General features: G+C 43.3%; 1 protein-coding gene across 1 annotated transcript in view; it reads left to right on the forward strand.

Annotated features, from left to right (window-relative positions):
- Window positions 1–21,430, forward strand: part of LOC146856812 (uncharacterized) — a 1,211,343-nt gene that overhangs the window by 149,673 nt on the left and 1,040,240 nt on the right. The window contains exons 5-6 of the mRNA XM_085646995.1: window positions 2,830–2,992; window positions 10,628–10,736. Coding sequence (XP_085503121.1) covers window positions 2,830–2,992; window positions 10,628–10,736 — 272 coding nt within the window. The remainder of the gene's footprint in view (window positions 1–2,829; window positions 2,993–10,627; window positions 10,737–21,430) is intronic.

The following is a 21,430-nucleotide window of genomic DNA, read 5'->3' on the forward strand; positions in this document are numbered from 1 at the left end:
GGAAATCAATTATTTTAATCTTTCCCTTTTCAAAGAGAGGTACCACGAGATCCTGAAGTGTTTAGATATATCACCCTCAGAGGAAGATGTAATTAGTGCCTTTGAGGCCATTGTGAAGTCAGTGGCTGCACTTTTAACTGCCCTGGCGGCCACACCTCATGCGGATATTTCAAGGTGGTTTGACAGTGGGTGTTCTCAGGCATTAAGGAAACTTATAATGGCTTTAAAAGAGATTCCTTGTAATAGATCTTTGGTAACAACAAGTGGTAATAATTACAAAAAAGCACTCAAGCAACAAAGGTCTTCATTACAAAAGCAGGCTTGGGAGGAACTGGTGCAGGCGAGTGAAACTATAAGATAGTTACCTATTCTGGCAAGCTATCCATAGACCTTGTTTATCAGAACCAGACAAACCGTCCACAGGGCATCATATTACACAGGACCAGTGGAAGAATCACTTCCAGGTGGTTTACGACCATGGGGATGGAGATCATCATAATAAGGATTGGGAGCTCCACCCATACTACTCTCAGATTATTTTTCAACTTGATGAGGTTAAAATTGGTATAGTGGGACTGACCAAGAATAAGGCCCCGAGCCCAGATGGGACTCCCCCGGACTTGTTCCCAAGTACTATAGACGCGTGGGCCCCGATTTTGACAATGGTTTTGAATGTGGCAGTGTTATCTGATATATCCCAGTCTTGGTCCACTGCTATTATCATCCCTATCTACAAGAAGGGAGTCAGAGATAATCCTCATTGTTACCGACTCATATCCCTCATTGATTCTACTGTCAAGGTTATGGGGCAGGTCTTACTAAATAGGTGAGTGGAGTGGGCAGAAAAAAACAAATCATCTTGGAGGTCCAATATGGCTTCTGAACAGGCAAATCTTTAGTGGAACAATGTCTAAACCTCTATCAATTGATTTCAAAATATACAATCGCCAAGGCAGGACCCATATATTTAGGTTTTATGTATCTTACTGCAGCGTTTGATAGGGTGATTTGCAGTAAACTGTGGTCGCTGTTAGACGAATTAGGCATGGAATGAGAAATAATAAACACTCTGATGATGTTATATGCCCATACCTCAGCTGCAATACGATTCAGACAAGTTGGGGAACTCACTTATAATTTTAAATGCATAAGAGGTGTGCGCCAAGGCTGTATTCTTGCCCTTTCTTATTTACGCTGTGTATCAATGGGCTAGAATCTGCCTTGATATCCCTGCAGGCCGATGCTTCGAGAATAGGCAGCAGACCAGTACCAGTTCTACTGTATGCAGACAACGCTGTGCATATAGCCCGCACCCCAAGAGCATTGCAGCTTTTAATTGATGGGTTAGTCTCCTACATGAACGGGCTGGATCTGTCCCCCAACTACACCAAGTCATTTGTGATGGAAGTTGGTTGTCAAGGGAATAGCAAAAAATCCTACAGGGCAGGCCCTTTTATCGTATCCAAAGTCCCAGCCTTCACATACCTTGGTGTATTATTTGACGCCAATTTAAATTGGAATAACCTGAAGGAAGAGATGGTAATGGATATGAAGAAAACTATGGAAGCCATTGCAAACCATGCACACAGATTAGGTATATGGTCGTCTGGGGTGATTCTAAAATTATATCAATCAATTTATATCTCTAAGGTCCTGTATGGGAGCAAGATTTGGGGTTACAAGGCAGCGGTTGAACTACAGACCACGTAAAACAAATTCCTGAGACGGATGCTGAAAGTCCCTCAGGATACGCCTGCTTACTCAGTTCATGAAGAAATTGGGGCAAGGTATATTACTGACCTAGTTGCAGGGTGAATATTTGGTCCAATGAGGAGTCCCCCTTTAGCTGTAATTTTGGATTGCCTTTCATTGGATCATGCCTTTAAAATTCCTTGGTTGATATATTAAGGAAACATTCTCCGCCCTAGGAAGTTCAGACATTTTTATAAACTATAAAGCAGTGAAGAGAGAGGAAAAATAACAAATTAATTAATTATTCTCTAAGAAAGTTAGCGCTGAGCGAGAAGGAAAGGAACTGTTTAAGCCGACAGTTAGAGCACACACCTTAGTTAAATCAGTGTTGGGAATAGAGCATTACCTCACCAGTTTAACTAGCGCTGACGATCATTTTTTAATTTAAAATGTTTCATCATTTAGTGGCCTCTCCTTCTGGCTTTGTAGTTCAAGCCGAGGATAGAGGGCCCTTTGGCTGCAACAATAGGTCTCCACAGGTTATTTTACATTTTGTCTTTTTATGCAAATATTTTACGTATCCCAGACGGCTGTATCTTAAACATTATTTAAAAGAAATGGGATTTAGACAGGCTTGAATTGCACTTTTGCACATGCTACTTTTGAAGAATGAACGCACTTTCTTTGTGGTTTTGCACTTTCTAAGAGCAATGATAAGATCTAGGAACTCTAGATATGATTGAGACAGAGAAGGGCCCTCGTGAACGGTTTTATGCTTACATAGCACTTTGGGTATCAGTTAGCACTCACAGTTGTGTATATGTTAGAGGTCTTTCTAGATGAGAGTACATTTGTCTGATGAAATTTTAGAGTTGTTTTATATAATTAAATATGTTTTTATTTTCTTGATGGATTTGATGTAGTTTTAATGTATTGTATCTTTTATGGCTGTGTTTACTGCCGAATAAAGATTGTTTAATACATTTTTTTAAAACTCATTTTACCAGATGTTTCTTGTCTCTCTCTTTCTGTAAATAAAATGCACATATGACTACTTAGAAATGGTCATTTTCGTCCAGTCATGAATTGCAATTTTTCTGACCTAGACTACTATTCTTTTTCTTCTCTCCATTACAGGGACACTTCTGCAGCTCTGGTTCAGCTTACCCTGTTCCGTGTCCCATTGGGCAGTACCAGCCGACCAGTGGCGCCGAGTCTTGTATTCCATGTCAGCCAGGGTTTTACTGCCAGGTGCCTGGAGAAGCAGAACGATGTCCTGCTTTTTCCTACTGCCCTGCTGGTATGTAATGAAATCTACCTGTCTGACTATCAGATTTGTGTTTGAGAACGATGCAGAAACAGAGGAGGTCCCTGCATGAAGTTATGAGAGTTTCACTGAATGAATTTCATGTCAAAATAGCATCTGCCTTTTAATCCCTGTGCCAATTGTATTTATTAAAGATTTTAGAGTAGCAGTACACCTTGCCAATTTCACTTCAAAGCATCAAAGAAAGGGAGAAAATAAATAAAGTTCACAATCTAGAAAAGCCACCAGAGTCCCCCTGGATGCATAGGAGGAATTTAATTCCAGCCTACCTTGATCATCCTCATGAAGCAGTACAGTGGCCTGAGGGTAATGGACTCTAGTGCAACTAATGAAACTAGGCCCCCAGCTAGTATTAAAATACTGCTACAAATGAAGTGCAGTGCACCCATAAAAACCATGGACACCAGTGTCACTGCAATGTATGCACTAATGTAATTTACAGGTCTCCAAGTTTCTCATTCCACTTGTCTTTCTTTCTCGCCTCTCCATCTCCACCCTGCTCTCCTCTCACCGCCTTCATCTATTTAATAATCTCCTCTGTATCTTCTTCCTCAGTCTCTCTCTTCCCCCTCTTCTGCCTTACTGACCCATCCTCATCTTCTTTTTCCCTTCTCTCCTTATTTCTGGTTCCATTCTCTCTCTCTTTTTCCTTACCTTCTTTGAATATCCATGTCTCCTTTCTCTTTCAACCTTATTTCCTTCTCCCATTCTGTCACCTTTTCCTGACCTCCTACCCATTCTTTCACCCTATCCTTTTATCTCATTCCTTTCCTCACTCTTTATTGTTTCCTGATCCTCTACTCCCTCTGTACCCCCCCCCCCTAAAAGTAAACGCAGCCAAGCCCCTGGCATGCACTGTGAAAAAACAACAAGAGCAGGCAGCTTCTGAAATAAAATCCTCTGGTGCAGGGCAAACTTGGCCCTCACCCACTTCTGGCCCCGGTGCATTCCACCCGAAAGTAGCTATGCCCCTGCCATGACGCCTGCAGGCCTAGTTGAAAGGCTATTTGTAACGTTCGATTTTCAACAGTCTCCTGAACTATGGGGCATAGCTTCCCAAAGTTGCCAAGTGCTGAAGCTATTCATAACTTTGAACCCTGGGCTTGCAAGCACCTTTTCAATGACTTATCCCCCATAAAATAGGCATTGATAGACCAGGTAATCTAACAAGGATGACGGATTTCTGGCAGGGTGGTAGTGATGTGCCAGTTTATGAAAGTACTTAGGACTAATGCAAAAGTTTCAAGGTTGGTTTGACATTGTTCTGCCTCCTTAGTTGAGGCATAAGCTGGCTGCTCAATTTTGCACGATTTGTGGGTTGGCAGTGATTTTCTTAGGGATGCTGAATAAACTACATTGCAATATTCCAACAGTCCATGACAAAAGCATGTTTGAGCTCTAGTTGGTGGTTTTGAAGAACAGCAGGATTTTATAAAGGAGCAAGAGATGGAAATGTATGTCTTTGATCAATGCCTTAATTCGTAAATTGAAGCTTAGGCCTGAATGAGAGGTGTACTGCAGGGAGGCGTGCTCCTGTTGGATGGCCATTGACAGTAGTGACTCTGAACGGGCTCCTCTTATGATTAGCACATCAGCCATTGACCCATTCAAACAAAGATTGCCTTTCTTCATCCAACAGTGGACATAATGTAGTACAGACCACAATGCTAGTATGCTTCTCCATTCTGTTCTCTACGCATATGTTTATTTGCGTCTCATCTTGTACATGAAGATGGTCAAGTAAAACAGCCAGTGGGAGCATGTAGATATCTAAGACTGTTGCAGAGTAGGATGATTAAAGGAATCAATTCTGAGCATATGGATTTTGTTAGTCACAGTCATATGTGCTCACCACATATCTCTATTATGAACAGACTATCGTTGACTCGCTTTCACCTTCCAAATCCGCTTGGCTGAATAAAATGAACTCTTCCAGATTCTTGAGTTCTCTTCTTAATGCGCATTCAGTCCAGATCTGGATGCTTAGGCACTGACGGCCCGATTTAGAGTTTAGCGGAGAGCGTATTCTGTTGCAACTGCGATGGAATACCCGAGTGACCAAACTGAAGGTCTGCCCACCTCATTTAAAGTCAGGGGTCTTCCATTATGTCGACAGCGGAGACTACCGCGTTTCAGCCACTAACCAAAACCTTGAACAGCGCAACAGAGTAAGGGCTCTGAAATTAAATGAAAATTTAATTTTTAGAGCGCAACACTACCCAAGGGTATCTAGGCGCTAAAGCTCTGGGAGACAGGTCAACAAACCTGAGCAGATGACCAGAGGTTTAAGTATTGAAAACTCAGGTATTAAGAGCTTTACAGAAACAGAGCAGATCCGTTTTTCTCTTAAGATCTCGGGGCATCGAATTCCAGAGCTTAGCAGTACAGGTTATAAAGCTCCTGCCACCCCAGGTTAGATCTTTTAAATCTAGGTACTACCAGATTATGAGCTGCAGATGATCTGAGTGGTCTACTGGGAGGGTACCATTGGAATCTTTGTTTAAGATACTTGGGTCCCATATCATGTAGAGCCTTGAAGGCGATGCAGAGGGCTTTGAGGTCTGTGTTTTTTAATGGGAAGTCAGTGAAGCTGAGAGAGTCCCTGGAAAACAGATTGACACTTGGGAATTCCCAAGAGTAAGCGTGCAGCCTCATTTTTTAGAGTTTGTAATTTATGCAAGTATCTTTTCTGAATGATGGTAAATAAGGCATTGAAATAATCAATTTAAGAGATGATTAGGGTAGAAACTAAATTTTTTCGTAGATCAGATGGGATGAAGGGAAGGATTTTCCTAAGAGTTTTTAGCAAGAAAAGGGATAGAGAGGTGATAGCATTGCCATGACCATCAAAAGAAAGATTGATATCAAAGAGAACCCCTTAATTGTTAAATTTGGATACAGGAGAGAAGAGTGCCTCAAGATCTTTTTGCAACCATCTGGGAGACCAAAATCACATATTTCAACCAAAGAGTAGCACTTTGGTCTTACCCACGTGGTTTGAGGACATTGTGTGACTTCCAGGTCCCAATCTGGAGCATGCAGTCATGAAATCTGAAAGGGGTATCATCTGCATTCCTGGCCACATGCACCACAATATAGGTGTCATCTGCGTAGGACACCACTGCAAATCCAAAAGATTTGATCCATTTGGCCAAGGGGGGGGGGGTCACATAAACATTAGAGAGAGTAGGGCTCAGGGAGGAGCCTTGCGGGACCCCACATAATAAAGAGAAAGCGTGGGAGTTGAACTCATCCAGGGTGATGAACCGTTATCGGTCTGAGAGGAAAGATTCCAGGAGATGAAGCACCTTGCCCCTAAGTCCTAGAGTAAAATGGCCGATCAATAAGTAGGCCATACTTGACTGTGTCGAATGCTGCAGAGAGATCTAATAATATTTGGGCAGCATTCCTGCCAGTGTTAGTGGTTTGTCTAATTTCCTCTGAGGAAGTGACAGGGCCAGTTCAGTACTGTGCTGGCTTCTGAAGCCAAACTGTGTATCATCCAAAAGTCCATTGTTGCTGATAAATGTGTAAAGCTCCGTGTTAATGACCTTCTCTACAATATTTGCCGTAAAAGGAATCGTAGAGATCGGGCAATCTCTATTAGGATCGCTTGCATCCAAGGTGGATTCTTTTAAAAGAGGGAGGATGGAGGCTCTTTTTCACTCTTTCAGATAATACACTGTCTCAAGCATCAAACTAAAGATATCTGTGAGGTGTTTAGATATGAGCGGATGATTCTGGGTGGGCAGGGATCAAAAGGAGAGCTTTACCTGACAAAGCAGGGACTGAACATATGCCATAGATAAGGATGAAAAGGAGGCAAGAATGGCCTTGTCTGATGGGTCAATTCCTTCATTCACGCTAGAAAGAAAGCCTGTGATATTGTCTAGCTGGGGCGAGTAAATTGGTGAGATAGATCCATTTGAATCCTGAGTGGCCAAAGAGACCAGCCCTTCAGAGGGAAGTTCAGGTGTGCAATTAAAGGAGAGCAGATTGTATATGGACTCAACCTTGTTCTTGAAAAAGTGAATAAGGAATTACAGGAAGCCTAATCGATGGAATTGTTTTTAGCTTTGGAACATTGGTTAGTTGTTTTACAATGTCAAAAAGTTCCTTAGAGGACTTTACAGAGGCTTGGATCTTAGCTGTAAAATTGCTGAATTTGCTTTCTCAATCAACTCCTTATGTGCTGAAATGTCCTGTTTGTAGGCATCTTTATCTACAGGGTCGTAATTCATGCGCCATTTCCTTTCCCGTCTACAACAGGCTTCTGTTTGGAGCCTAAGTTTGTCGTCAAACCAAGGTTCTGTTCTGAGGGGGAAGTTCTGTGTTTTTTTCATGCTTTCACTGGAGCAAGAAGATTAAGAGTGGAGTTAATTCACAGATGATAGTTGCTAGCTGCAGTATCAAGATTCATGCTTGTCTCAGGTAATGATTGGGTTAGAAAGGTATTTCACGTACCAGAGTTTATTTTATACCATGGGCGGCATGTCTTTCGAGAAGATTGATAGCAGCTGTTCATGTTTTATTCTGCAAGCCTTAGATTAAACATATCTGCCCAGTGATTGGATCAGGTAAGAAGAATAGGAGGTGAAACGGAAAGATGGAGATTATCTGAGAAAATCCCATTTAATAGATGTCCTTCTGAGTGAGTGAGTCCCTTCACCCATTGTGTTAGACACAAGCTATCCAAGGAGTCAAAGAGATGGGCTGAATCAATATCTAAGGGAGTTGGCAATAATTTCCAGTAGTTGTCCGAAATTGTGGCTAAAAGTAGACCTGTAACCAGGGGGACAGTAAATAAGGACCCATTTGATTTTATAATGATTAGTTATTTCAATATTGAAGGAGAGCACTTCGCAGTCAGGAAATACCGGAAGCGGTCAGAAAGGACACTTTAAAATGATTATGGTAAACAACAGCTAGTCCCCCCCCCTCTTTATTTCCAATGCGGTCAAAAATAGAGTCTCCGGGAGGTGTTGTAATGATCAAATCAAAGCCAGAGGTCAAGTCTGCCCAAGTCTCTGTGACATAAGCTATGCCGACCAAGTGAACATCTAGAATTTCTGAAAACTCCACAGCATTCTTAATAAGAGATATTGCATTGATTAATGTGCAGCAATAGTCAGCCTGGACTTTAGAAAAATGGATATTGGAGGAAGATGGAGAGTTCAGCGCGTGGATTTTATCCTCAGTGAGTGCTAGATGACATAATGGAAAGGTTATTTCAGTCAAGTCCCCTAAGGGATGTAGGATGGGAAAGGGCATTTCTTACCTGCGGCATTGAAATTGAACAACTCTTCCAGCGAGTAGGGAGTAAAATCTCGGTGATGGGAGGTTAAACCAGCAGGGGGCTGGCACTGAGTGTGGTCTGAACTTGGACGGGCACAGATAGGCTTTCTTTTGGTGTGCCTTCAGCCACCTTATTTGCCTTTGGCGCCCCTTATGTGTCTGCCCACCTGATTTAGAGTGGGAAAACAGTTTTCACTGTCTGTCTGGAGGTAAGGGACAGTGAAAACTGCAATATACCCCCCTCATTATGGGAGAAAACTCCCATGGCGAGGGGGGCATTGTTTTTTATTTATTTTCCAAAACAAAATACCACTTTGGGTTTTTGTTTTGGAAAATAAAAAAAACATTGTAAGTTTGTTGTGTGGCTCTGTCATGTTGACGTAGCTGTCTCCGTCGAACTTGCAATACATTGTCAGGAACCACCCTGATGCTGGTTCCTGACAATGCTAGAGATTTCCACTGAGCCAGTGAACATCTAAGAATTTGGCCAATGGGGACTCGGTCAGGGCAACAGAGAACTTTACTCTATCACCCAAATGGAGTAAACACACAGTTACTCTTTTCACATGATTGTATTCTTCAAGCTCTAAGCACGCTATCAAGTTTAGTTTTGTTGCACGCTCAATGCTCACTGAACCTGGATCTGGGGCTTCCCTAGGTTCAGCCAGAAGTCAATCTTTTCCAAGAACACCAATCCATCTTTTCATAAACAAAAAGGTGTAGGCCCTACCAGAGTTGCTTGGTAAGAGTTTGCTTTGCTCACCATCTGATGCAAAGAGCTGAAACGTCTTGTGGATATCAACATTTCTCAGAACTGCATCGGTGCTAGACACAGCCCCATTGCTCACCAGGAAGTCAGATAACAAAATAGCATGGGCGCACTTATGAAGCCCTGTGACACTTTTACGCTTCCGGTACATCTCTTTTGTGACGCAGCGGCAGTGCAAACAATCAACCATGTTGCACACTATTTACAAAGTGACGCATCTAGGCAGATGCATCACTTTGTAAACCCAAGCACCACATTATACTTGCCCCAGGTATAATGTATGTAGGGTGGGCATTCTCCACAAAAAGCCTTGTAGCAGTGGCGTATTGAAATCTATGAGATTTCAGTGTAAGTCTTCTAGGACGCCATTGCGTCAATATCTTACGCCTGCCTCAGAGCAGGCGTAAGACTGACGCAGTGCTGTAATCATAGTCTTCCCACTGCGTTGCTGGAGGTGCGTCACGCTTCCCGACACAACTCCAGCAATGCTTCAGTTTTGCGGCAACAGATATGTCAGTAATACTGACGTGTCTGTCATTCCTTGCAAAATGATACGTCATACAGTAGATATGATGCGTCAATCATGTTGCAAGGAGGGCACAGTAAAAGCTGTTGCACCACTGTTTTCACGCAGCGATGCAACAGTTTTCATAAATAAAACCCTCAGCTTTTTATATAAATAATGTCTGCTGAGATTTCACTGCTACTCTCATAAGATCTCTTTTGATCCCTTAGGAATTTAAATTTCAAAAAGGTCTACAGTCTCAAATCATGACACCCAATAGCTCCACCACCATTTGCCCCCCCAAAATGCACTCATCTACACTTGCACCTCCTGCATTCCAATAAGTTTTCCTTTTGCTTTTCCGCTGTGACTAGTAATGCCACAGTAAGATGGCCTCTATTGGGTATCCTAACACCTCTATTGATAAGAAACAAACAAATCTATTCAAGAGATGTCTCATAGATGCAAGTAAATAGAGCATCCTCTTTAGCAGGATGGTATAGTCAATCATATCATATTCAGAACAGAAGCCTAGAAGGATCAGCGCAAGTTTAGAGTGTATGTGTAATAGAGCAATTGTATGTACATGAGAGTATTTGTGAAATCATGTTTGTGTAAATAAAAAACAATGTGAATGTCTTTAATGAAGACTATGTATGAGCATGTAAAAGGGAGAGAAGCACATATGTGATATTGTCAGAGACGTGTATGTGTGTACTGCTAGATAATTCTGTGTAATAACTAATGGACAGAATCTGAAAAAGTTAAAGCTTTTTTATAAACGATGCGTGCATAGTCACTTACTTTACAGAGATGTCTCTTTTTTTGTCTAGGAGAAAAAAGTTGGGAAAATAATTGTGTATGTGTACATTTGTGCATATAATAGACCTGTGTGCATGAGTAGAAAACAAAATGATCGCATTTCAATGTAGAAATGATTGCAAATGTGTTGTACAATGTAATGTGTGCGCGAGAGAAAAATCGAGAGTGCAATTAAATGTCCTTTTACATTTTTAATTCTTCCTTAATTTCTTATTAGGAGCCCTGTTTCCCATACCTTGTCCAGATGGAACATTCACTCCCAAAGAAAAGACTGGCTTGAAGGACAAGAGTGAATGTATTCCTTGTCCATCTGGCTACTACTGCAGGTAAGTGCCGCAACGTGATGGTAGGGAGAAAGGACTAAGACAAACAGGGTAACAGACAGGGACAGTGTGGACACCTTTCAAACACACAGTGTGGCATTCAGTTAATAGGTGTTCGCCTTTCTGTGCCATGTGTCTAGCGCAATTCCTGCAACAGTTGAATCAATGTGATTTTATTGAGGTAGCAACTTCAATGTGCTTTTCATTCATGCAAATTCTTCAGATTTCTTTCCACCCCACTGAAGGCTTGACAAATTAAAACACCTTGAATGAGTCTTCAGCACACAAAAAACGTGATTATTGACATCACACAGATGAGACTTATGTGATTGACCCTGGAGAAAAGTCCAAAGATGAATGTGTAATCATTACTTAAAACTCAACCCCTCAAAAAAGGAGTTTCTGTTAATCTCCCTCCAAAAAATCCAGCATACCTGTCCGGTCGTTGATTGAATTCTGCACTCTTCTGGACTGTAATCCAGCTATCGTTAATAACAACAAATTCCTGGTTTTCATTCTCAACAGTAGAATTAACCTTCAGAGACAAGTCTCTGCCAACGCTAAGAGCACACACTGTGATTTTAGGCAGCTCTGGGATATCTGGCAGTTTAACCAGTGCAGCCGCTTGTTCTTTGCAGATTGGATTATGGTAATTCACTTCTCTCTGGCCTACCAAAAGTACATTTTGCCCTTCGCCCCATAAAAAAGGGCTGTATATGGTCATCCTCTTTGTCTTGGAGGCAAGAATGTGTACCACATCACACTTATCCTCATAACATTACAACAGCTCCACCTTTAACCTTGATCACCATGATTCACGAATGGACTTCAACAGCAATAAAACCCTCACAAATCGTTTCCCTCCTATTTGGTTGAGAAACTAAAACATCTCTGGCAGTCACTGTGAAAAGCTAGAGCGTGCTATATTTTAAACCAGAGCGGAGTATGAAATAGTCTAGCTGTGGCAAGACCACAAACAAATATTTGGAATTTACTACCAAAACTCCGTGTCTTGCAACTTTATCAACATAAGCTTACATTCCGTTTGTTCCAAAGACACTATGATTGATACTGAAAATTGTATATACTGATCCTTTTTCTAATTTTTACATTGCTTTTAGGTTTATCAGCTCTATTTCAGTTTTTTGTTTGATTAATTTGTAAAGCTAGTTTCAACCGCAGACTCCATTGTGCTGCAAGCCATTGACTTTTCGAAGGGAACAGCACAGGGGAATTACAAATTGCCGAAGCCCACCATTGTGCGCCCAAAACTCTGACATTGATTGTCCCAAACTGAAAGTTACTTTAGGAGCATGAACACTCTGGAAGATAGAAGAAATACTGTAACTAGCCAGCTGCAATAAATAATTCAATGAAAGGAAATTTGTAGCTTCTAAATACAAAGATAACATTAGGTCAAAAAATAACAGACAGTCTGAGAGCTGTATCCGAGGAAGGAAGAGTGGACGGGTACATGGGTATATCTGTGAGTAAAGGTCGATATGTTTAAAGATGAAAGCGTGTAGGTTAGTTGAAAGTAAATCATTTGACAACCCTGTTGTTAGTAACATTTAAGCAACACAGAATATTCTTTGTGCATTGATAGGATGCACTGCTAGGTGCCACCACTGGGTAGTTCTAGTTAGGTTTGCTTTTCCATAGACCTGGCATTTTTTGGTTTTCTAATAACTTTGGCATTGTTTGACGAATCTTCAATAAACATTCCACACAAAAAAGCAAATTTGCTATAGCTCCTTCCTGGAAATGTTTGTGGTAATCCATTAAGCGGGAGCCAAGAACAAAGGGGGTGTCCGAAAATGCAAAAGCACAATGCATTTTCTATAAACTTCATTAGTCAGTGCTACCGCAGAAAATGCTGAACGGAATTACACCAAATGTAGCAGAAAATTAGATCTTGGTCCACAGATTGTGATTTTTTGATTTGCTGTAAATCCGTTCTGTAGATTTTGAAAATTAAAGGTACAAAAATATGGGTGCCTTTGGCCTATGAAGGCTCAGGAAGGGAGCTGTGTTGCCCCTCCCCTTTTTTATTCTAGTTGGTCCTGGGAGATGGGGTCCCTGAAGCGTATTAAGGCTTGGTAAGGGAGGCTGCACATCTCCCTCCCCTTAGATTTTGCCCCAGGTAATGGGGATAGGGTCTCTTTGGCCAAATAAGAGTCATGGAGGGGAAAATGCCTCTCTACTCTTAATATATGTTTTGACCCCAGAGCATGGGGTCCCTGGGAACCCAACTCAATGCTGCGCATGTCAAAGGCTGTTCTCTGTGTGGGGTTGGTTGCTTCCAAGATGGTTGACCCTGTGTCCAACCCCACACTGCCAATGGCTGAAAAAACTAGAAAATCCCTGAAAAAAATCAAAGGTACACATAACATTATAATCAGGTGAATTGTTCAGTAACAATGTAATGTTTTAAAATTAAAAAAACACAGAAATTCACCAATTATAGTTATCTCAAGTAACTATATGTCGTGCCCTAAGGTAGCTATAACTCACACAAAATATAATTACCCATGCTGAGGTAGAAAGTGCCAAATCCTTTTGCCATTTTTACAGCAAAGTCTGTATATGAAGTATTAGCTAGTTTCCATCCATGCCACAACATGACAAAAACCTTTACCACTCCAGGCACAGTATTACAGCTTTGGAATGGTAAAATGCCATCTACCCAACCTGGAATGAATGGAATGAATAAAAGCAACCCCTGATACGTGTTTTGCTCTTGTTATGAGCTCTTCTGAGAGTTATGACGTTGTCCAGACACAAGGGAGCACCCTTTCAAGCTTAGAGGGCCAGATGAATTATGCAAAAAGGAAGCAAGGAACCCCTGACATATGTGTTTCTTATTAGAGCTCTTGAGAGAGATATAGCTTTGACCAGACACAAAGGAGCATCTAGTATAGTCTAAACAATATTTTTTAGGATTATTGTGGCACATAAATTATGCAAAAAAAGTAGCAGCTCTTTATGGAGCACCCTGCAACACCACCAACACTCTGAATCTGATCACCTCAAATGTCTGTTTTTCTAGCAGGGTTTTGAAGCTTGAGATTAGAAAATAGCAATCCATGCTGAGTCAGAGCATAACAAAGCTTTTCCCTGTTTGTACAGTAAAGTCTGTAATCATAGAATGAGCTAGCACTATCCATGCCGACCTGCAAAATGACAAAAGCTTTTTACCACACCAGGCCCAGCATTAAAGCTTTAGATTGGAAAAATAACATCCAAGCCAACCTTGTATACATGTTTTACTATTTTTAGAACTCTTTAGAGAGGTATCACTTTTTCCAGACACAAGGGAGCACCTTGTCAAAACAATACCCTGTCAGGCTTAGAGTGCCGCATGAATTATGCAAAACGGAGGCATGGAAATCTGGTTAGTTCCCAAGTGTTAGGTGGAGTGCAGCTCTTTACATGGAGTACACTACAATACCACTGACACTCTGAATCTGCTCACCTCAAATGTCTGTTTTGCTAACACAAGTTTTAAGCATTGGATTAGCACAGTCTCATCCACACTGCAATAGAAAATGACATAGCCTTTTGCCATTTTTACAGCAAAGGCTTTAAGCATAGGATTAGGTAGTGCCATTGAGCTGAAAAATGACAGTCTTTTATCACTCCGAGCACAGTATTACAGCTTTGGATAGTCAAATTACTGTCCAAGCCGGCTTGGAATGAAAAAAGCAGACAATTGTTTTTACCTGTGAAGGAAAAAGGTCACTTTAGTAAAAAATAAAAATACATTACATGAACTTCACATGTCTTCATCTGTCTGCTCCTCTCCCCGATCACTGTCCTGTTTGTGAATAAAAGAGAAAAAGAGTATACAGGTTTAGTAGTCCCTCCAGGGCCTCCCCTGGCAGGGCAGGGGGAACCCTTTGTGTCCTTGGGCATCATTGTCACCTTTCAATTCATTGATACTGTGTAGTTATGCAGGAGGCTGCAGATCATCTTCTGAAAGGCCAGGGTCGGTGTCCCCTTCTTCCCTCATACCAGGAAGTTTCTGGAAAATAGAACATCTTTAAAACAGCACAGGAGCCTACAGCAGTCCTGGAGGACTCTGAGTGGGTGCATCTCTGGAAACAAAACAAACCATACATTAATGAGTCTGCAGTGATGCATTTCATGGTTATCAGGGCCCCAAGCTCTTTGCATGGGGCCCTCAGTAAGTACTGGTTGTAGGCACATTCCCAGATGGGATGTAGGGCCTGAGCTTCTCTCATGGAGAATGTTGAGCTGCCTGCTGGTCCTTGTTTTCTTTGTCTTCATTATCTTCTTTCGTTTCATCAATGAGGGCTTCTGTCACAGAGCCAGGAACCTCTATCTACATGATTTCTGATTCCGTACGGGGTTTCTGTGGCCAATATCATGTCCAGCTCCTGGTGGAGTTGTTGCACTGCTGCCTAAATGGACAGGTAGGTGCCTCTGGGCTGACCCCCATGTCTTCGATGTTGTCCTCTTCGTCTCAGGAGTTGATGGTGCTGTATTCCTCATCCTGGTGATCAGCTTGGGAAGTGATGAGCTTCTTCTGGGTGTAGAAACCTTCCTTCCTTTGCCCTGTCCTTTTCCTGCTTGTTGTTTGGTGTATTTGTCCTCCTCCTCATCTCCCTTCTTCGTTGTGGGTGAAGGGTGTGATGTTTTTAATAGTGGAGCTTGTTTTTGCTCAGTCCTAGTGTGCCTTCTCTTCCTTCTCTTTCCTGCACTTTTCATGCAACATGGCCTCTCCACTGCTGTCCTTGGGTTATTCATTTTTCTTCCCCTTCTCCATGTTCTTCCCCTTCTTCTTTCCTCCTGCCTTGGCTGGTGTTGCAGTTTCTACACCTTCTCCTTTGGCTGCAACTTCCGGCTTTGACTCTGGCTCACATTTGCCTACTGGGAGTGCTGGGGCATTCTGTGCTGTTACTGCTTCGGGGGGTCCCTCAGGGTGGGGGACTCTCACTGCTTCCACAGTCATTCCTTCCTGGCTCATTCTTCTTCCCTGTATTTGCTCTGGAAGCCTTCAGGAGGGCGGTTACCTTTGTGTTGGCTGCTTGGTCCACCAGGGGTCTGGGGCTCCTGTTTTTGTCGCTGCATAGGTCTTTGTTTTGCTGACTCAGGGCATTGGAATATATGTGTCCCTCTCCACCACAAAAGTTGCATGTCTACTTGCCCACTTGCCTCAGGTCCAGTCGTCTTGCTTATCCTGCAGAATTTCACCGGGTAGTCTTTACCTTTGTGTCCTATGGCTTGTCACTTCCTGCAGGTGAAAGATTTTCCTGGGTACTTGATTTGCCCCTCTTCCGCTGCTAGGCAGAAGCTCGCCGCTGGGTGCCTCAGGCCTTCCTTCCCCGCTGGATCCTGGTGTAGGTTCAAGGATGCTTGCTATGTTGTCTTGTATATGCCTAGTTTGTCCAGGACTCTGGTGGGTCCCATCACGATGGTGCTTTATCTTCAGACTAGCGAAGTAATGTCCCATTCTGGGATGTGGGGGTTTCCCGTCTCCACTGTTATCCTCTTCTCCGTGGATATTGCCTCCAGTCAGCAGTTGTGTTGAAAATGGTGTATGGTAGCTCCTCCTTCTCCTGAAATAATACCAGTTACTTCCTGAAAAGTGCCTGGGTGACGAATGTCAGCAGCAACATCAGCCCTGATGTTGACACGTAGTGGCACAACACCTCCTCCACAGGGATCCCTGCCAGTTTGATGATCTTGTCTAAAAAGAGGTTTCTTTCTAGCCTGTGCCCTTTCTTCTCTTATACCTCTAACAGCATGACATGGGCATGCCTACTGGTGAGGGACAACCACTGAATGGTTTGGGGACATTCTCCTTTTTGGTCCCTTGCTGGCCTTTCCACTTCCCCTTGATTTTGGTGGTGCCAGAGCTTTCAGGTCCCTCTATCTTTGCCCCAATGCCTTCTTGTCACCAACCTTATCAGAGCTCTTGCTTTCTTTTAGGGTGTGTGACCCTTACTTGTGTGATTGCTACCCTCCCGCAGGGGGTTGGGCATCTTGGCGTCCATTTGGGGATGCTGTCAGTGTTGGTCACTGGGGAGCCAGTGTTCATGTCTTCCACCATTGATGTCCCTGTTACCAAATGTATGCCTGTGGGTCCACCTGTCCCGTACTGTTCAGTAGGCAGTACTCATCCTCAGTGCAAGAAACACTGCGTCGTCACTCCCAAGAGCTAACGTAAGGGAGTGTTGCCACCTAAGCATGGATCGCCTCTCCAGAGCTCTGAGTGCTGATAAGCCTGCGAAATATGTTAGGACACTTTTTAATTAGTCCGCCCACATGCCAGGGAAAGAAGAAAAAAGGAAGCACAACATTTTCTAGTGACCTAATGTCTGACCACACAGTTCTCTGAGTTTCTATTTTGTTCTCCTATTGAGCAAACACACACCAGACACCAGAACACTGGTGCCCTTCCCCTCCTTCCTTTAAAGGTTAGTAAGCCTTGTCTGGTTAATTTCCATACATTTGCATACACAATGCACATTTACACTGCTTCAAAGTTGGAGTCGCAGATCTGAAAAAAATCAAACTTGCTTTCACTTACCAGTGGTAAAAATTTGAGAAAAACAATTAATCCCCCTGATCGTATCCAAAAGGCAGAGAAGCCATCCTTACTGAGCTGAAAAATTACTAAAGCCTTTTTCCCTTCTAGGCACAGTATTACAGCATTGGATTGATAAATTACCATCCAAATCAACCTTAAATGAATTAAAGAGACGGTTGACATATGTGTTTTACTCTTACTGGAGACCCCCAGACAGGTATAGCAATGTCCAGACATAAGGGAGCACCCAGTATAAGCGAAGACAAAAACGTTTGAGGCTTAAGCTTAGGGTGCTTAAAGAATTATACAAAAAGAAAGCAGGGAACTCTGGGTAGTTCCCAAATGTTAGGTGGAGAGAAGTTCTTTATATGGAGAAGTCTACAACACCATCAACACTCTTAATCTGCACACCTCAAATGTCTGTTTTTCATTTCAGACATTTGAGGTAACCTTGTATCGCTATCCTTTCCTTAAACATAAAAAACCCTTACTACTCTTTACTCCTACCCACCTCTGAACCATAAAAGCCACTCACTACCTTTACCCATGCCAAACTTGAACCCAAAAAAACACAAACTACCCCAGTCCGCTACTCATCCCTGAACTGTAAAAACATCTTACTACCCCATTCCTTTACTCATCCCTTAACCCTAAAACCCATAACTGCGCTTCCCCCTACCGATTCTATGAACCCTAGAAATGTCTTATTCCCCCATATGATGATGAGAAAAATAATGAGTTGTAAAGATCGACTTGCACATATACCGAGTCAAAAACATTGTGACATGGAAATATCGTCAGCAAGAACATTGTTATAATGAATATCGATTTTAAGCTAAGTAATATCTATTTCTAAAATATTGAGGCTATTAATATCAATTACAATAATATAGTTCCTTATAATATCAATTTTTTATTATTATGTATTTTGGTATATATTTTAAATGTATATAATGTCATTCTTTGTCTAGACTCTAATTATTTTTGATGTTTTCAAATGATTTGTACATTTTTCAGTAGAATTTAAGTAATTTTGCTATTTTTAGTACCGTAGAGGGTTGTGGGTTTATAGGGATACAGCGTGGGAAATAGTTTAATTATAGAAAATTAATGATTATTTTTGGCATTAATATTATTTATTTATTTAATAATTAATTATGTTAATATATTTTTTGTAATGTAAATTTTATGTGTAGGTTGTGGGGTTTATAGGGGTTTAGGGTGGGAAGTAATTTAATTTGAGCTAATAATTAATTGGTAATATTAATCATTTAATTGATAATTATGTTAATAGTGAAAATATTTTTTTTAATTTATAGTTTATATCTGAGTTGTTGGGTTTATAGGGGTACAGGTTGAGAAGTAATTACTTTTTTTAATTAATTAATAATTAATTGTTAATTAATATAAATTATTTTATTGATAATTAATCATGATTTTTTTGTCCTTATTTGTAAATAAGTGGACAGCCTTTAAGCAGATAAGAGGACCCTCCAAGTTCCCGTAGAGGGATGTAACAATGCCATTTGTTTACTTGACCACCTCTAGGCACTGACAGGGGACTAACTGCCAAGGTTCCTAGGGAAGGTATTTAGGGGAGGTATAGCCACCTCCCGAGCACCAGTCTCCTTCCCCTATTCTCCCTTACTTCATAATCATTGCACTGTTTTTGCGATGTTGTATTTTTAGAGTATTGCACTTTTTGATGGATACATCTGCCAGTGGATTCCTCACCTTGTGAATATCCCCTGCGCCAGCATTCCACGGAACTTTTCTTCCCCAGCATTCCACGTCGACGTGGGCGACGTCACAATGCATCGGCTCCGCACGCGACTCCGTACGACGTCATCGGAGCCATAAGAAGCCCACGTCGGCGTGATGACGTCAGTTCCCTTTTTTCCGCGCCGTCGACGCGCAACGGTTTTTTCCCAGTGCTCTCTAGATACTTTGTAGTCTAGTGGTGTATTTTTGTTAAAATCGGTATGTCTTCGACGAGGAAGTCGGGCTTTAAGCCCTGTAGGGAGTGCGGAGGACTGATGTCCATGACGGATCCGCATCAGAACTGTTTGTGGTGTCTTTCCTCTGATCATGACGTGGATGAGTGCGGGTGCTGTAGGAGCATGAATCCTAAAGCGCTGAAGGAGAGGAAGACCAAACTCTTCATGAAGAAGATCGGTGAGGAGAAGAGAGGGAGAAAAAAGGAGAAGTCCAGGTGAGAGTCTTCGACCTCGAGGTCGTCGAAGTCGAAGAAGCACCACAAGAAGAGGAAGCATTCTTCTCGGCGTCGGTCCCCGAAGTCTAAGAGGTCGAGGTCGGCTTCGCCCCGTCGACGTCAGAGCAAGGCCTTGTCTCCTTCGCCTTCTTCTGATAAGTCTCCGAAGTCTCCCTCGCCGAAGCGGACTCCAGCTCGTTCCCCGACGCCATCACCGGCGCCGTCCAAGGCTTCGACTCCGGGTCGGGTGGAATCTGATGTGCATTTGGATGAGCAGGAGCAGGAAAAGTCTGTTCCGGTGCCTGGTGACTCCGCGGCTCCGGTGGATGATTCTGAGGAGCCGACGCAGGTGACTCCACAGGAGGATACAGGGGCGGTTCCTTATCCCCAATTCCCGGCTCCAGGTACGGATCCTTCGGGATTTCTGGATGCCATGTATGGCATTTTTCAGAAGGCATCTTTCCCATCCGGAGCACCAACAGTTCCCGTGGGTCCGATGGCGTTTTCACTGGGAGTGCCGCAGCAATACGCTCAGGCTCCTTTTCTGCCCTTTATGCCGATGGCGCCTTCTTGGCAGTTTCCGGCGCCGGTTGGGAATCCGGCTCGACCTCGGATGGACCGTCAATCTTCGGAGCCTTCTTCGACGCCGAGGCCGACTCCATCGGCGCCGCATCCGGCGCCGCCGACTCCACCTGTGGCGCCTCCGACGCCGGTGCCTTTGGCTCCACCGACGCCGGCTCCCCGGATCCGATCGAGGCGGGAGGCCCAAAGGGTTTTTGAGGAAGAAAGATATCGGGCTGAGGTGGAAGAAGGTGAAGTCGACTCTTCTTCGGATGAGATTGGAGGAATAGAGGTAGCAAGTGGTTTGGATACCACCCCGGAGTGAGAGCATGCTTCTACAAGGTCTTCTCCACCACAGGAATTGGCGCCCTACCACGTTGTGATCAAGAAGGCCGCTGAGTTGTTAGATCTGCAGCTGCCCTCTGTGGAGTACAAGTCCAACCTACTTACAGAGGTGTTGCACTCTCCGACGTCGGCTTCGGAGCCTTTGTTACCTTTCAATGAGGCTCTCTTGGAACCAGTGTTGGAGGTGTGGAAGAAGCCTCTATCAGCACCGGCGGTTTGCAGACAGGTGGCAAGGAGGTACAGGGTTGCGCCAGGAGACCCAGATTTTTTATCCACGCATCCTTCTCCGGGGAGCCTAGTGGTGCAGGCTTCATGTTCTAAACATGCTTCGGGTGCATTTCCCCAATCTCCTGCTGATAGGGAGTCAAAGAAAGTTGATCAGGCGGCCAAAAAGACATTCTCCTCAGGAAGTATGGCGTTGAAGTCATCAAATGCCACATGCTTGCTGGGGCGTTATGTTCATGCCCTGATGGACTCTATAAAAACTTTGGCCCCTAAGTTACCTGAGGGGGATAAGTCGTCCTTCTTGGAGGTTGTGGCGGACACTCAGGCAGCTGCCAGACAGGTGATCCAGTCTGGGCTGGATACGACGGACTCGGTGGCGAGGATTATGGGGTCGTCCATTGCCGCAAGGAGACAGGCTTGGCTCCGCTCCTCAGGTTTTTCTGCAGATGTCCAGGCCACGCTGGTGGATCTGCCCTTTGATGGACAAAAGTTGTTTGGGGAGAAGGCAGATTCTGCCCTTCAACGTTTTAAGGACAGTAGGTTGACGGCGAAGTCCTTGGGTCTGCAGGCTCCTGCTAAGAGTTCAACTTTCCGTAAGGCTAGGGGATTCGGAAGATCATCCTTTCGCTCCTTCCGACAGCCACAACAGCAGCAGCAACAACAGCAGCAGAATCCACTCTATCGCTCCTATAGAGGGAAGCAAAGGGGTCGGAGAGGTTCTGGTCGTAACCCCTCTTCTTCCTTCTCCTCCTCTGCTCCAAATGAGGCTTCAGGGAAGCAGCCCTAGATCCCCCATCC

This window comes from Triturus cristatus, chromosome 3_2, assembly GCF_964204655.1.
Source record: "Triturus cristatus chromosome 3_2, aTriCri1.1, whole genome shotgun sequence".
Classification (NCBI taxonomy): domain Eukaryota; kingdom Metazoa; phylum Chordata; class Amphibia; order Caudata; family Salamandridae; genus Triturus; species Triturus cristatus.